The sequence below is a fragment of the Amphiprion ocellaris genome, chromosome 21 (genome assembly GCF_022539595.1).
Source record: "Amphiprion ocellaris isolate individual 3 ecotype Okinawa chromosome 21, ASM2253959v1, whole genome shotgun sequence".
NCBI classification, from domain to species: Eukaryota; Metazoa; Chordata; class Actinopteri; family Pomacentridae; genus Amphiprion; species Amphiprion ocellaris.
The window spans coordinates 9281251-9299082 of NC_072786.1; the positions used below are offsets into that span (position 1 = coordinate 9281251).

General features: G+C 38.4%; 1 protein-coding gene across 3 annotated transcripts in view; it reads right to left on the minus strand.

Annotated features, from left to right (window-relative positions):
- The window catches only part of strip2 (striatin interacting protein 2), a 39502-nt gene that overhangs the window by 4975 nt on the left and 16695 nt on the right, over nt 1–17832 (minus strand). For 2 of the 3 annotated variants that reach the window (XM_023267395.3, XM_023267393.3), the window contains exons 6-21: nt 16743–16811; nt 15578–15684; nt 15359–15486; nt 13762–13950; nt 12118–12168; nt 8887–9113; nt 7166–7231; nt 7023–7086; nt 5149–5220; nt 4899–4973; nt 4371–4468; nt 3540–3666; nt 2337–2437; nt 1085–1151; nt 881–985; nt 120–324 (exon numbers count right to left, since the gene is read on the minus strand). In XM_023267395.3, the coding sequence (XP_023123163.2) occupies nt 120–324; nt 881–985; nt 1085–1151; nt 2337–2437; nt 3540–3666; nt 4371–4468; nt 4899–4973; nt 5149–5220; nt 7023–7086; nt 7166–7231; nt 8887–9113; nt 12118–12168; nt 13762–13950; nt 15359–15486; nt 15578–15684; nt 16743–16811 (1751 nt within the window). The remainder of the gene's footprint in view (nt 1–119; nt 325–880; nt 986–1084; nt 1152–2336; nt 2438–3539; nt 3667–4370; nt 4469–4898; nt 4974–5148; nt 5221–7022; nt 7087–7165; nt 7232–8886; nt 9114–12117; nt 12169–13761; nt 13951–15358; nt 15487–15577; nt 15685–16742; nt 16812–17832) is intronic. The other variant, XM_023267394.3, reaches the window with a different exon arrangement.

Below are 17832 nucleotides of genomic sequence, written 5' to 3' on the forward strand. Positions count from 1 at the left end.
AATATGAAGCATGTTATTGTAATTAGCTATGAACCATCATCACTAAAATACCAACTGGTTCTTTATCTTTACCTGCTCAAAGTGAGTTTGTGCGTCTTGTTATGTAAACTGCTATTTACCGTTTCCGTAGGCCCAGTCATCGTTGAGTCTGTGGCGGACTTTTTGATAAATGGCCGACATGGTCTTCATGTTGCTCTTCCTCCACTGGCGGCCCAGATACTTAGTCTGGATCTTTAACAGTTTGAGAACGTAGAGCTGCATCATGGCCTGCTTCACCTTCAGGGCTCTCTTCAGGATGGGGGCCGATTTAAAAACAACCAGCATCTGAAAAGAGAATAAAATATGGATCAAATTCTTAATATGAGGTAGATATTACATTAATTTCCATTTTACCAGGCAAGGCAGCAGTGTTTAAATGGTGTGTCTGCATCAGATAGATGTAAAAATAGATCAAGGAAACATAAAAATAGACCAGTTTTCTATTTATATCGTCTATGTGACATGTGCAGGGCCCTTTTACACAGTAATAGTTCATTGAATGTGTATATTTTCTCAAATTAAACTACCAGGATACGAGAAAAAACTACTTTGTCTCAAACAAGGCTTCCACTTTGGGGTCTTGATCAACCTGACAGCATTTGTCTGCAGTAGCAGCAAGAGGTTGATTAGTATTTTCATCTCTTGCAGACTCTGCTGTAATCTGTAAATGTCAGCATCTGAAGTTAAAAATCTGAAGTTTCATTAGTGATGCAGTGAAGACACAATAATCTCAAAACAAAACTTTCCCATCTTGTTTTGCCTGCATGTGAGCTGCAGATGTAGCCAGTAAACATGTTCCAGGTTCCTGTATAAGGCGTTGCAGTGGTGCAGATTTACCCACCATGGTCCTCGAGTGTTTCCACTTGGTCAGCTTGTTCAGGATCCTCAGCAGATTGATGCAAGAAAACAGGTTCCTCCAGCAGAATTGGTTGCTGTCTCCTGCTTCCTGAAAGCACACGAAGACACGCCAAAGCAGATGGCATGAACATTTCTGGTTAAAGCTCATCCAGTGAAGATCAATCAGAGTAACAGTGCAGTGACTCACCAGACTCTCAGCCGTCAGTTCAGGCATCTCATGGACCACACAGTGGGGAAAGTCCAGAACACAGATACTACAATGTGAACACAGAGAAACAAAACACTGATCAGTTTATATTCCTTCAGTCAGAGGCAGCTTGACTTTTCTTTTTGGTTCTTGAAGACGTTTTATGTGACATCCAAGAGGCTTCTTCAGAGACTGATGTGGAGTCTAAGATTTATTTTGTCACTTCCAAATCAAAATTTCTAATGGTCCATTCATGCTCAAAACTTAAGATTGTTAATACCAGTGGAACTTTCTGCACAGAGAACTCACCCCTTATCAGTGACTTATAATGCAGTCTTGAGATCTTGATAGAGGTGAAACATCTTCAAGAAGAAGATGGATCATGTACCTTCAATTGAGTACACTGTCCATCATGCCATATGTGAACATATCCATATGTAAATTCATCATCTTCTACATGTGGTGTTCAAGATGTACATAGTTTTTATTATATCTTTATTTTTAGCCTGATTTGTCCTTCTTCTTCCATGGCTCTTTTTCTTCCATCAAGCTACTGTACTGGAATCAATCAAGTTTATCTTATTTTATCTGATTGAAGTTAAATTAGGATTACTATGATCTGGACCATTGAGAATCTACACAGACATCACTTTCACTTACAATTTGCATCTTATTTCCTTATTTTTCCACAATTCACACTCTATATTTCTTATTTTACTCAAACATGACATATGTGAGCTACTAGATAGCTTAAATTTCCCAAAGCGGATAACCAAAGTATACATTATATTGTTATTAAAAGCAGGAATTTGAATGGCTCTAATAGGGTGCAACATTTTGCTATCACTTAATAACGATTTAAAGTGCATGTTTTCATATTATATACAGTCCCCAATTACAGTGTGCACATAAACTAGCAGACAAACACTGGCCCAAACATTTTACTTGCAGGGAAGAACTCATGTTACCTTTTTTGTGATGATTGTTTAATGTGAATAGTCAATACATAGAAGTTAATCCAAAAACCTATAACTATTGTTGCTGTGGGGACTTTTTGAAAGCAGGCACAGCTCTGCTTTGCTTTATTTTAACGCATTTTTAACTTTTTAAGAAATGTATCATCTGTAGTCTGAAGTTATCACAACATTTTAAGGAGAGTCTTGAGCTCAGCTGTTTAAACTGAAATCTGCATTTCAAAACAAAGCCGGCGGTACTTTTAGTGAGGGTGTAGCACCAGGGAAAATGCTCCTACCTGTTTTTGGCACTGATATAGGACATGATGTTCTGGTTGAAGAACTTGAGGATGAGTGGGATACAGTTGGCAAACACCAGGTGCTGGGAGACAATCTCGAACTGCAGGGAGAGAGGAGGCGGCGGAGAGGAACAGTTAGGAGTTTGGCAACGACTAAGAAATGTAACTCCTCCTGACTGAACTGTTAGATTTGGTCTAGTAAACAAATAACACCAGATTAATATGTTTTATATGTAGATTCCTTAGTTTCAGTTCCAATTTGGTTGTCAGAAGCATTTTTAGACAAGATAAATGACATTTCTGCCACACTGTGATGTTGCTGGAGGGGAGAATTCAAATCCTCCTATATTCAAAAAGAATACAGGAGAAAATAATAATCCTGTAGCTGATAATCCTGTATCACTGACGAGTTTTCCATGTGGGGAAAAGATCAAGAACCAGGGGATTGTTATTGTCATGTGGCTGCAGTACAAATCCTTCACCTCATTCAAGAAGCTTTACCAAGATTAAAAACGGGGGCAGCTACGCTTCTGAAAACATCAGGAGTTGATATTAAAGCATTTTAGCTCACTGTGGTTGCTTAGAATGCCACAAACATCTAATTTATCCTTCAAATCTGAGTGTGTGGTTCTCAAATAAACTACAAAACTGATCAATCTGACTTCCCACTCCTGCAGCTGTTGTTTCTGCATGCTAGCCTCCTATTTTGGCAGCAGAGGGCGCTACCATTACAACTCTACACAGCAGTAGATTTAAACAGGTGAAGGAATGTTTCTTCCTAGCAACAGAAAATATCTGCATCCTCGTCCCCATCCCCGTGAGCCAAAAAACTACCGACAGAGGACGTAAAATTACTGAAATGGACATAACTCCACCTTAAAAAAAGAGCAGATTTGAGACCAGATGCTGTTTCTTTCAATCTGTTTCCACTGAGATGAAACCTGTGAGTGTATCAGGCTGAGTCAGGAGGTTGTGAGATGTGAAAGAGAGGGGGGTGGGTGTCCAAAGGTGGAGGAGGAGAAGAGGATTAACAGAGGAAAGTAATGGCATGCTTGACCGGTTAATCAGGTGGAGGATAGTGGAGGTAGCACTGGGAGGAGGTGCAGGAATATATATGTGGATATACGTGTGCTGCAGGGAGGTGAGATGGAGGAACAGGGGAGGAAGATAGAGGTGCCTGTAGGAGGTGAATGTGTCGCTAACCTGATAGATATGGTTGAGCTTGAAGTGCTTGAGGAGCAGCAGCAGCAGAGCGGAGATGGCCTTGACGATGATTTCCTTGTGACGGTTCACGTCGATTCCCAGCTTCATGCTCTGAAGGACTGTGATACTGGAGGACGCACAAAAATACACAAACTGTGAGGCCTTCGGGTCTTTAATTATCATAATATTAATGCAGCTTTGCATAAAAAAGAGGAAAAAAGAGACGCATGCCTCGAAAACAAGCAGATATCGGAGGGTTTTTTTTACAACTGCTGAGCTATTATTTCAAACCAAGGTGGAAAAAAAATGGATTTCAGCCATGAAAATATCAGACAGGGTTATGACTTTACTGTTTGAGTTGGTGGTTTTTCTTTCTTTCTTTTTTTCAACAGAGAAGCTGTATTTCTTTTCGCTGGCTGAGTGTCAGCTCGTCTAAAACGGAGCCATCCTACTGACTAAAAACAACCCACAATGAATGTATTTTCAACACTGCACCACCAGCCAAGACAGCTGATGTGGAAAAAAAGGCTTTTCTTGCAATGTGATTGGACAAAAAAGAAAAAAAAACACATAGAAATAGCAGCCTGATTATCTCTAAATAACAGTTTGAAGGCGTTATGCGAAGAGGATTCCTTTTATCACATTACATCTTTTTTTTAATGACTAATTACTGCTCAACAATTAGCTGTAAAAGTGCATTTGCTCTCCAAAATTGCCTGACATCAAAGTGGATCTAAATGTCTGCAGCAGCATAAAAACAGCACCAGGGGAAAAGCAAAACAAAACTAAAAAAACATTCAAGGACTGCAGCAGTGTTTCCACAGTGCTTACGGCATCTCCTCAGGCAGCACATCGGCCAGGATGTTGATAGAGTCGGTTTTGGCTTTGGAGGTCGGAGCTGCAGCCAGCAGCAGCTTCAGGAGGGCAATCTGACACGGAAAACACAAAACAAAGGAAAACATTACACCAAAACAGAGAGAAACGTGTGATCTTTTGCCAAACAGCTGAATTCAAGGACCTCAGGGAGTCAAATAACCTTCCATATGTATATTCTGGTGCAGTCAAAATAAAAAAGCAAATCCACTGAATTTATCTACTTAAAGTCCACCTAATATTGTCTACAATGCTCCTCAATAACCTAATACTGACTTTGTGGTCACACATTGGATTATAGCTACATAAATGTGCAAGATTGCCACAAAAATTGTAACCTAAAGTTAGTTTTAAATCAAAATTCTGCCAGTTTTGATGTATTTCTTGTTTCCAGTTTCAAAAAAATGTGTGACTGTGAAAGATTTAATCAACTTTATCAAACAAAGATCAATAACAGCAATGAAAACTTAATTAGGAGCTACTCACCACATATTGTGAGAGGTTAGGAAGCATTCCCAGGTAAAGCATCTCTGTTGGGGTCTCCTCCACCTCCTCCTCACCCTGAACACACAGAAAATCACAGCATATATTCACTGAGAAAAACAGCCTGGTAGAATTTCAAATAATCATTTTTTTCAACAGCCCAACAGAGAAGCATGTATTTCTTTGCTGCTGTCATATGACACTGGTGAGAACATGCATTCAGGTATAAGCTATGAAAGGTAAAATTACCCACCAGAGTGAGTGGACACTGTTGCAGCTCTTCTTCTCTTTTGATCTGGACTTCAGCAATAGACACGTATTTGTGCTGCAAAAGAGAAAAAGAATATTGAACAAAACACTGTGTATGTAAAGGTTTTGGAATACGTGTTAATTAACACTGTTAGGTGACACCAGGGGAGCATCATTCTGTTTAACTACACTTCTCCGTCTGTTTAAACAGGAGGTATAGATTTTCAAGTGGGACGTCGATATCAGGGGATTCAACAACATGGGAGCATCGATTAGGAGACTTTATCCATAATGAGGCAGAGCACAGGAGAGCGAGAAGAAAAGGGCATTTGGAAATATGAATCTGCCTCAGTGAGACAAAAATATAGAGAAAGTTGACGTACAACATACAGACGGGTATATAAGTGGTTGAACAGAAAGAAGTTTTGCATTTTGTCTGAGTAGAGCATAACAGTGGATTTGAAATGAAGCAATCAAGAGGAGACTTTACAAAAATATTGTATTAATCATTTAGTAATTACAGTCATTGTCAAAGATACTTTTTACATCCAGATTCTACTCTTGAATAAGATAAACACACTGCTAGGTCGTCTTTAATTTTAATATTGTTAATAATATGGAGACTAAAAGCTCATCTTTACAGTACAAGTTTCTATAGCAAACACAAACACTTTTCCTATTGGTTCATTGTAAAAAATGGTGCAGTTTTCTTATCCAAAATTAAGCTGAGCTACACAAAAGTTACTCTACTAACTGAAATTAGTACCACAATGACAAAGATACACGTAAATAAAGTGGACAAATAGACAATACGTGATAAGCTGAGAGCTAATGATTGATTTTACTTTAACGCCATATTTTACACAGTTTCAAATTTCTCACAGGAAAAGGAATTAGACAGCTGACTGATGAGCTGTTTCATAGTCATGTGGGGCCTGGTTCTTGCTATTTCATGACAAGTTAAGGAAATTAAGTGTCTAGAGCTGATTTTTAAGTGTTGAACTTGTGTTTGGTCGCTGCTCACAGGAACTCTGTGATCTAAAGAGGTGTTGATACAAGTGAAGGAGGCCGACAGTAGGATGAAAAACAAAAGAGAAAGTGACTTATGAGCTCAACAACACCCAAAGTCCGGGAAGGTCAAGGAAAAAAGTCCAAAACACTCTTGAGGAAATGAGCGTACAATCAAGAGACACTTTCATAAACACAGGGTTTATCTCCAGATCTCGACTTTGACAGATGGAACCAAACTGAACTTGTACCAGAATGATGCAACGAGATGAGGATGCAGAAGGACACGAAGAATTCACAACCGTCTCATCTGTCAAACATGGTGGATTCAGATTTATAGCATGTCTAGCTGCCAATGGAACTGAGTCACTGGCGCTTAGTGAGGAGTAGTAAATAGAGCTCCACATTCTGCTCAAATGCTGCAAACTTGTAGGAGACCCGATGACCTCAAATATACTGCGAAGGCAAACTAAGAGCTCGTCGAGTCGGTCACCTGACCTCAACCCAACCGAGCTGCTTTTCACTCTTACTGGGAAGGAAACTGAAGGCAGAAACACCTACAAACAAGCAGCAAGTGGAGGCGGCTGCAGTAAAGCAAAGTAAAGCGTCTCAAGGGACGAAACTCAGCATTTGGAATCCAGATTTGCATCCAAGTATTCAAAATAATCCTTATATTTAAAAGTATGTTTGTTTTCACTGATTATCTGGAGGAAATGTGTTTAAAAAAATGGCAGAATTCCTAAACTGTTAATGCAATATGCTTGTTAAATGTCTTGAATTAAAGCTGAAAGTCTACACCTCTGGATTGCTGTATTTCAAATCCATTGTGGTGTCTACCTGTGAGTGTAAAGAGTTTTTTTCTCCTCTTACCTGTTTAAGAGTCTTGACACTCTCATGAATGGGTCTGGGTAAGCCCACCAGGGTCTCAGTGTCACTATAAAACAACAAATAGTTAAACAAAAGGGCTCACAACAGACATAAGGATGTTTTACAGTTTTGGATGAAGCACCTACTTTCCCAGAGTGAAACCGATGAACTTGTTTCGACTCGTCTCAAGGAAGTGCTCGATGTCTTTCTCCCTGCAGATGCACGGACACATTTCACATTTAAGAAAAAATCCTGTATCTGAACAAGCAGCTAAACAACAAATCTGCACACACACCCACACAAACACGAGCAGCACTGCATTAGCTTCCTCAAATCTCATCGGTCACACCAGGTTTTACTGCTCTTTATGGTTCAGAACCTCCTACTGATCAGCCTTTAATCAGTATGTCGCAGCAAAAAGACAAAGGAACGAGCACTTTAATGATAAGACTCACTAAAGGACAGATCAAATATAGGTTTTCAGATGATAAATGCAGTTTTTTAAGCATGTGTGTCCTTTCTGAGATGCATTATTCATGTTCCCAAAGCAGCAGCAGCAGCATCCTGCAGAGACACACTGCAACACACAGATGGAGGCCATATTGCTGGATGACAGCGAGGTGATAAAACTGGAAGAGTTCTTTTTTTAAATAAAATCTAAGTTTAACGTCTCAAACGGTGGCACAGAATCGGGGTGGCAAACCGACACCAGCTGCCAGTCAAATGGTGTTAAGTCCTGGCTGAATTTTTCTCTGCTCGAGTGGTCAAAATGTGGCAAGTAGCCAGCCATCATTTGGAGGTTTGATTCAGTGGAATAAAAGCAAAGTGCCATTAAGTTAATAAAAAATCTGGCAGGGATCAGTTTCAGCTTTTTTTCTATATCATAAAAGGGTCTCACTTGTGCTGTTTTTAAGGTCATTTGTGTGCAGAGTTTATGTTCATAACTTATTGACATTGTGTGTGGCCACTTTTAAGCATTTTTTTCAAACTCCAAGAGCGGGAAAATGAATGCAGGCTTAAAAGTTACAGTGAAAAAGTTATGAAATGCTCTAAAATACTGTTAGCAGTGTTTTACAGTTAACCCTCTAAACTGGAGGGTTTAAAAGGCTTTTTATCTTTAAAAAAATCACCAAAATTACACCATTTATTAGAGCCAGAAGCTGTAAAAACAGAAAAAAATTATAGTTTTCAACTTCCTGATAGTAGTTCAACTACCCATCTGTGATGTGCTGTTCTGTTAGAAAAATGATCCAAATATGAGGTTAGAATCGCGATGTTTCATTGAAATAGCTTAATTCTGCGCATCTCAGGTAAAAATTCATAAAAAAATAAAACGTTTGCTCTAAGCAAATTCTGTTTTAAAAAAAAAAAATGAAAAAATTGGCTCTCGTTACCACCATAACACTATGAGTGACTCTGGTACAACCAACAATCAGTCAACAATTCAAGGACTTTTTTAGCAGAACTCGGTTGAACTGCAGGCAGTGTCTACACAGAGCAGATGGGAGGCAAGTATGGAAACAAATTTAAAATGTAAGTAGGAACATATCCGTAGCATGTAGAGATGTTACTATTTTTTTTTCAGTATTGGTAATAGTTGTCGGGACTTGGAAAAATATTGTACATGCTGATTCCAGTTTATTTTCAGAGAAATTCAAAGATTTTTGTCATATTTTTTACTTAAATTTTGACATTATAATTTAGGTATACTGCAAATAAAATATTTTCCCTCTACTTCTACTCATGATTGTCCTGTTTCTGTAGAGTTGCAAGACTTTACATTGCAGTAAAAAATGACCCTACAGTGAGTAAAAATGTGACGGGAGCAAAAACACCCACAAACTGCTTGGAAAACTGAGCGTTTAACCTGACTTTCGGCGCCCAGGGGAGGCCTTTGGGGAAGTTAACCCTTTCTGTTGGGGGTTTGAGAGGAGGCGGCGGCGGCTGGATGATGACGTCACGGTCCAGAGGATCGACTTCACCCTCGATGCCGCTGTCGGTGTCCTCGGGATCCTCCTCCTCGTCCCGGGCGTCGTCGTTCTTGAAGGGGTCTCGCTCGTTGTACGTGTCCAGGCTGTCCTGCTTTACGAGGGGCTGCAGGAGAGACGGAGGTCAGGAGGTGAGATGTGGTGGAAGGAGCTCATGTCAAGAGTGATGCCTGTAAACCATCCCGTTTTTAAGATGCAGTAAACTCCAGTGGTAAAACTGCAAAACTGCTACTGTATATCATATATAGGCTTAACAAGCAAAGTCATGCTGATCCAAACATTACAAAAATAAGAGAACAAGTTGGGTTGAATTCCCAGGATACGTGCCTAAAATCATGCACAAAACATTTTTCCATGTGATGAAAGTTTGGTGCAGCCATAAAAACATGTGTTTCACTCAGCTAAAACATCTTCAAGCTGAGACAGAATGGAAGAAGCAAAGAGGAAAACTGAAATTACACAATCCTGATACATCAGCACAGACAAACCGTGTCCTGTAATCTGAGTTATTATTACATATGTAATATTGTTTAGGTATCTTTTTGGAATCCCTACATTTGATATCTTACATTTGTACGGCAGAAATAATGTCAAATAGACACAAAAGCAGTTGTAGCAGGTTATACACAGACTGCAAGAAGACCTGTGATGGGTAGCACCACTAAAACAACACCCTGAAAATGATATTTACATTTTACCTCCACTGGATATACAGAGTATTGAATTTCCTGCAATACAGTCTCAGTGTGAACAATCTTCAGGGACTTCTCAGGTGAGTTTGTTGCAGACGAAGCATTCCACAAAGTTGCTGACAGAGGAGCTCCTGACAGACCACATATTGAAAACATGCAGCCTAAAAAAAATGGAGTGTAGGTGCATCCCAAAGGAAACACCGGTCTTATCTTTTAAAGGAATGGTTTACAGGAAATATGTCGATTTACTTTTTGGAAGACAATAAGACGAGAAGATCAACACCACTCTATTCTGGCCCACCCACTCAGCTGTGTTCAAGCACAATGGATGATTAGAACTCACAATTACATGTCAACCAAACTTCATGTTCCAGTGAGAGCGATAAAAGTGTAAAAACTTTCAACACAAACAGAGGAGTCCCTCGAGTGGCGTTTAAATGCTCCCACACAGGCCTGAGAAGAGCTCTAATTAAACAACAGAGAGGAAAACACCTCTGTGGGTGGATGATGTGGACGCTGTAAATACCAAACTAAAGACAAGACTTTAGACTAGCTTAGTATAAATGTTGCAACAAAAATCACTAATTAAGACATATTTACAGGTGGTGACAGGTGTTTTTTAATTTTTGGACAGACTCAGTTGAGTTTTTTTTTCCTAAATGAGCAGTCGTTACATATTCATTGTAGCTTGCTAAGCTCACTAATTTACACACATTACATTAAGAAGGAGTAATAAATATTTCTCAAGTTTGAGACAGAGCCAGCCCAGCTGTTTCCCACATTTAGAGGTACCATAAGGTGAAAACCTATTTTTATTGTGCATTGTACGTCTTAAAAACTTGTAAATGAATTCCTCAAGTCCCCACTCAACCAGAAGACCCCATGTCCTGTTGAAAACTGGAAGTTCACCAAAATTCAGAAATGACAGCTCAAATTAATGTGACATTTTCCAAAAGTGAGATAAAAAAAAAACACAGCTTCCACAGCAACCACAAGCAACATGTCTGATTCAACTTACCACACATCTGCAATTCAGAAGAGACAGGCAAAAAAATGCAAGCATGGCCCAACAGGAAAGTCTTTACATTGAGCTCTTATCTATGAATAATCCTTACTTCCAGTGCAAAACACATTCACACACACTCGCACAGGATTTTATTATTTTTTTTTTTTAACAAATTCTCCAATGAATGATCGTGGCAACAGTGCAAGCATCAGGCATGAGTCAGCGTTGTGGCCATTAGTTGAGCTGCTGCAGTGGATGTATGGTGTGTCAGTGGCAGCGCTAATGCTGGACTAAGTGAGGAGTTCGGTGAGTGTATGGTGGGAAGGAGGCAGCGGGAGGAGAAGGTGAAACTGTGTCGTGAGCCATTCTCCATGGAAAAGCCATTCTCTGCTATGTGGGAGGGTAAAGCTAGAGTTGTTCTACCAGGGTTAGGGGGCAACTACTTTCAATGACATCCATTTACGAGAGAGGTCGACTGAAACTCAAAAAGTCCACCTACAGAGATCTCAAGTCACCTCCTCGATGAATGCATTTTAAAGACATTGACCCCTAGTCCAGAGTCTACGGTGCAAGGTGATTCTCGAGGCCAAACTCGGTAGCGATGTGATGAAAACTACGAGGGAGATGCTCCTACTGTGGAAGTGAACTGTCTTTATGAGACAGCGACGGCTCCAGTGCCAATGATAACAGCCAGCAAGTCAGCCCCGTCCCTCAAACCCCGCCGCCCCCTACCGAGCAGGCCAAAGAGGAAGAGAAGGAAAGGAAGAAACACAGTCAGGAAGGAGAAGGTGATGCAAAACAGTGGAGTAAGCATGGAATGAAAAGTTGAAGGATGAAGAGGAGGAGCAGGAAGCAGAAAAAATGGAAGGGTAAGGGGACATGATGGTACAATAAAGGTGGAAATTAGGCTGACGAGGAGGGTGAAAATAAGATTAAAAATGTCATTAGAAATGGAGGAAACAGGCATGCAGAGAAAATAATTAAAAAGATAAGTGTGAAAGGAAGATAAAGAGTGACAGAAAGTATTTAAAAAGGATGTATGCATGCAAATGGAAGGGATTAAATTAAATATTGCAATGGAGACAGAATGTAAAGCTGCACCAAGACCATTCTCTTCAAATTTCTGATCCACTACTTTCATAAAACTGTAGCTTTTATCCAACAATAAGATGATTTAGCTGCAGATCCATTTGCAATCTGGTTAACATATCCGGCAAGTCTGATGCAACAGGACAGGATGAGGTTAAATGACAAATAAAGAATGAGACGGAAAAAGGTCAAAGAGGAAGAAGGAAGTAGAGAGAGATTTGTGGGGGGAAGCAGGGATGTGGGAGAGGAGTGCAAAAAAAAAAGTCCAGCTCAATGCAGAGAGTGAATGCAGGAGGAAAAAGAGGGAATTTGTGGGTAAAGACCTGCTTCTTGGGAAAGGGACTGTCTCCTTCCAAGCTATCAACAAAGGCACTCTGTGGGGACACAAGGAAGAGGGGCAATGAGAAACCAGCGCTACTACAAAGCTCTACCAAACAAAAATAATAAAAAGAGGCTGGGATTCCCAAAGCTGCCCGAGCACCAAGATCATCTGTGGTCACTGACTTACAACAGGGAACTGATGATGTTGGCACTTTAGGAAACGCTGACCCAGCAGAGAGTTAGAGGGTGGGTTACAGGAGAAACTCTACTGAGTCACTTTACTAACAACACATGAACCTGATCAACGCTAAAAAGGCAAATAATTTACATCATTAGTTTGCATTTATAATGGCATGTTAGCAGTAAAGTTAAGGTTCTGTGTGACAAAGTGGTTTTTGGTCATTGCTTTTTTATCTGACTGATGCATTTACACTGTCACCTTGAACAAGAGAGCTGTCTAAACAGATTTGATCCTTGGAAAACCCGCTTGCATGTAACAAAAAATCACTAAAATTACACCTTTATTAGAGCAAGAAACCATAAAAACACAACGAATCGGCTGATTTGTCTGGAAAAACAACTAAATCCAAGCTTAAAATCAGACTATTTAATCAAAATCACTTTATTCTAGATGTCTAATTTTAAAAATGTGCCAAAAATAACTAGTTTGTACTAACTAGATTCTGTAAAAAAAAAAATTTAAATTCTACATTTCTTGACACAAACGTGGAGCTATGACTGATTTAGCAGTGACCAACTATTTTTTAGCAAAAGTCTGAGACTTTTTGGCTGAATTGGGCTGAACTGCAGACCCTGTTTAACCTCCTGTTGTCCTCATTTACCGGCACCAAAAAATATTGTTTCCTTGTCTGAAAAAATCCAAAAATTCTGAAAAAAATTCCCCAAATTTCTGAAAATTTGCAAAACCTTCAGGAAGAAAATTCCAATAATCTTGAAAAGTTTCCCTTGAAAGTTTTATTTTTAAAAAGTCCCCCAAATTTGTCAAGACAATTCTTGTAAATATTTTCAAAAAATGAGTAATAATCTTCCAAAAAAATCCTAAAAATATCTAAAGTGATTACAGATATATCAGTAAAACTTCTATTTTCTTTAAGAACATTCATAAAACAAATCAATGAAATTCGCTGGATTTTGGTTGATTTTTTTGTGAATGTTCTTAAGAAACATTTTTAACATTTCTTTTTTTCCACCAAAACATGTTCAAAAATTTCCCAAAAATGTTGAAAATGTGGACATCAGAAGTTTCACTGCGAAAATATCTTTTTTTCCACATTTTCAGACTTCAAAACGGGTCAATTTCGACCGGCAGGACAACACGAGGGTTAACAAATAAGAAACAAATATGGACACAAATTGAAAATTGGAAGTAGCAAATGATCTATAGTATGTAGAGTCACCCTTTCTTCTTAGTCATGGTTGTTCTGTTTCCATAGAGATGCAGGACTTTACACTACAGTGAAAAATTAGTTCACAGTGAGTAAAGATGTGAAACTGCTTAAGGTTCCGAGGGTTCAATTGTATATGTGTATGAGAAAAATGTGTGTGAAGAATATGAATACTAACAGTAAGAATGTTAATCTCTTGACACACTCTACATATGTGTGTGTTCAGCGTTTGGTGGCTACCCTGCGGCTACGGCGGCCTCTCTTCTGCTGCTGCTGCTGCTCGATCAGCTCCATGGCGGAGGCCGGGGGCGAGGCGGCTCTCATGGCCCGGACCACCTTGATGCTGTCCTCCGGCAGCGGGGGCAGGCTGAGACGCTCCCGGCCTCGCACCTTCATCTCCTGGAGCTCCTCGAAACCCCCCAGAGTAAACTGGAATAAAAGGACAGATGGAGAAAATAAAGTGATTCACAGGCAAGAAGAACATGAAGATAAAAATGCAGGTGAGTCTGGCTTTGTTAGCATTCAGTTCATTCTATACGTAGATCCTAAGAGGACGGTTAAAATATACTATGGTTTGGTAAATGCAATACACTGCAAGGTATATTATATATTTTCTATGATAAGCAAGATTTAAGTCATTTTCATAGTTTCTCTGTAAAAACAGAAAGAATCACTGGTTTTTCAATTTTTAACCCTTGTGTTTTTTAACCCGGTTTAAAGTTTGAAAATGTGGGGGGAAAAAAAGTATTTTCACAGTGAAACTTCTGATGTCCACATTTTCAACATTTTTGGGAAATCTTTGAACAGTTTTTGGTGGAAAAAAACAAATGTTAAAAATGTTTCTTTAAGAACATTCACAAAATAATCAACCAAAATCCAGCGAATTTCGCTGGATTTTGGTTGATTTTATGTGAATGTTCTTAAAGAAAATATTACAAGTTTTATTGATATATCTGTAATCACTTTAGATGTTTTTAGGATTTTTTGGAAGATTTTTACACATTTTTTGAAAATATTTACAAGAATTTTCTTGACTTTTTTTTTTTTTTTGTTAAACAAAACTTTCAAGGGAAACTTTTAAGGAATTATTGGAATTTTCTTCCTGAAGGTTTTGCAAATTTTCAGAAATTTGGGGAATTTTTTTCCTGAATTTTTGGATATTTTTCAGACAAGGAAATAATATTTTTTGGTGCCCGTAAATGAGGACAACAGGAGGGTTAAACAGTGTTAATCACATGCTATTTTTTGATTAATTGAGAAAAACAACCAAATATAAGCTAAAAATACGGGTATATCATCAAAATCACTTTATTCTATATGTTTTAAAAATATTGCCAAATCCTGTAAAAAAACTAAAAAGTCTGCACTTGTCTGCAAAACTGATAAGCCATTAGCGACTCAGCTGTAACCAACAGTCTGATGATAAAAATTTGGGAATATTTCAGCTGAACTGCAGGATGTTTACACAGAGCAGATGGGAGACAAGCATAGAAAAAATGAAAAAGGTAAGTAGTAAAGTAACTACAGTATGTCACCAGGTTCCATTATTATTAGCACACGTAGGCACTGGGACAAATGTTCTACATGTTGAGTCCACATTTATTTCCTTTTTAGTGAAATTAGCAATCAAAGTAAGTCAACGTTCGTTTTGTCCTTTATTGTGATTTATGGCAATATACCCATGTTTTATACTGCACAAAATACATTTTTTAAATTCTCTGTCCTTATAAGGCAATAAAAATGAGTCCAAAGTGAGTAAAAATGTAGCAAAACAACTGCATAGAAATACATGCTTAAACGTAAACTGCCTCTATTTGAATGGTCATAATATACGAACCAGTATTGTTTTCCAGAGCAGCAGCAGAACTTTCTTCATGGGGAAATGTGGAGCGTTCATGCTGCAGAACTTGGTCACCATAGTGAAGAGGAGCAGAGCAAAAGGCTCTCCATTGTACAGAGGTGAACCTGAGGAGTGACAGGCAGTGTTTAGAACTGATACAGAAAAGTAACTGAAGAAATACCTGCATAGAATTTCCACACATACATATATACCTACCTAACTCATTCTTAAAGGCCTCTCTGGCAGATCTCCATTCAGGTCTGTCATCCTCTGTTTGAACTCTAATAGTCTCCACCATCAGGTACATGATGCTCAGCAACACTCTGCAAGGAAAACAAACACATTTAACCCTCCTGTTGTCCTCATTTACGGGCACCAAAAAATATTGTTTCCTTGTCTGAAAAAAATCCAAAAATTCAGCAAAAAAAAATTCTCCAAATTTCTGAAAATTTGCAAAACCTTCAGGAAGAAAATTCCAATAATTCCTTAAAAGTTTCCCTTGAAATTTTTATTAAAAAAAAAACAAAACCCAAATTTGGCAAGAAAAATTATTATTCATTTTAAAAATGAATAAAAATCTTCCAAAAAAAATCCTGAAAATATCTAAAATGATTACATATATACCAGTAAACCTTCAAATATTTTCTTTAAGAACATTCACAAAAAAATCAACCAAAATTCAGTGAATTTCGCTGGATTTTGTTAGATTTTTTTGTGAATGTTCTTCAAGAAACATTTTTAACATTTGTTTTTTTCCACCAAAAAATGTTCAAAGATTTCCCAAAAATGTTGAAAATGAAAAAGTTTTGCTGTGAAAATATTTTTTTTCCCCACATTTTCAAACTTTAAAACGGGTCGATTTTGACCCGCAGGACGACACGAGGGTTAAAAAAATGCCTAGAAGTACAAGAAACTCCAATACAATGGAGGAAATGACAAGGGGAGGTGAATGTTTGTTGCATTTGTGCATTTAAATATGCGAGAAATTGATTTTACGTGGGACACTGAAGCGTTCATTCACAGCTATCTGATGTCGGGTGGTTTTTGGTGCATTGTTCGCTCCACAAAGCGTCTAGCTCCGTGAAAAATAACAAATGCTCTTTCAATTCTGCAGCAGCAATTAGGTGCAAATCCACTCCTCCAGCTTGTAATTATTTGTAAGTGTTCATGTGCGTGTGAATGTGTGTGTGGACCGGCATTAAGCCTATTTTGCTCAAAAAAATCTATTCCATTAGGCAGAAGTACAGACTGAAAATAAATGTTGGGAAAAGGGACAATGAATGTAATTTGTGTGCAGCCAAGTGACAGAAAGCATTTAGATTTTTCTCATTATTTACTAGAAGGTGGAGAAGTTTACGAGCGACGCGGTTTCATTATTTACCTGAGCTCTGTGCTGTCTGCGAGAGAGATGGCAGGTTTCCTCACCGCACTGCTGCACGCCTGACTGTTACTGCAGACACAGCAGTGACAATATTACAGTGGTTTATGGGGGAAAAAAAAAAATCTGCAGTCAAAGTCGGAACATTCATACACAACATTCAGCACAGGTGAGCAAGTTTTTCGAACAACTTCCATCTCTGATTTGCCTGAAATCTTCAAAACATAAAATAATGACATTTAAAAAGATATTTGTGACATTTTAGCTTCATATATCAAATACTTTGACTCACTTTCAGCACTTCTTTTTCCTGCACTGACAATTTGAGGCTATGTTTGAACGACAGTATCTCGGGAAATATTAAAGATAAAAGCCTGAAATTTTCAGTTATTTCTCATCATGAAACTAAATCTGCGATATTTGACATGTACTTAAAATAGTCTCTGATTATGGGTGAGTTAAATATGGAAAAAAAACTGAAGCTGTCATGGAAAAGTCTAATCTTTGAGCAGATTAGCAAAAAAAAAAAAGACAATGCAGAAATCAACTAGTGATATTTTCTGACCCATATTTGATGCATGTCACAGTAACACAAAACAAAACTTACAGACATTTCATAAACGATTGAGCAGGTATGACAAGTTGTACCACAAAAACAAAAATATTACTAGGTAGCCTCATCCAACTAGTACAAAAGTTGAACTATAACTAAGAAAATATATTTTATTTTCTGACCCCACTTACTAGGAATAAATCTCTCTTGGTTGGGAGGATAGATGTCATGTCGCTTTGTGTATGCGATAAATCAATCTAAAACTCCAAAGATACCATTTAAATATTAATAGTTTATGATGAAAATGTTTCAAGCAAATCAGAGATGGTCGAGCAAAAGGCCTGATGATTTTGGATGGAATAACGAAATAATAATATGCATGTTTTTAATTCATTTTACATGCATTTTTTTGCATTAATCTGCCAAACCTTGCGTGTGTTTTTGACTGGTGACGGGCCAGACTGTGCTGCGATGCCTCAGAGCAGCTTATGTAACAACAAAGCAGCTCTGGATCCAGACTGAGGCCGACACCGGCAGCAA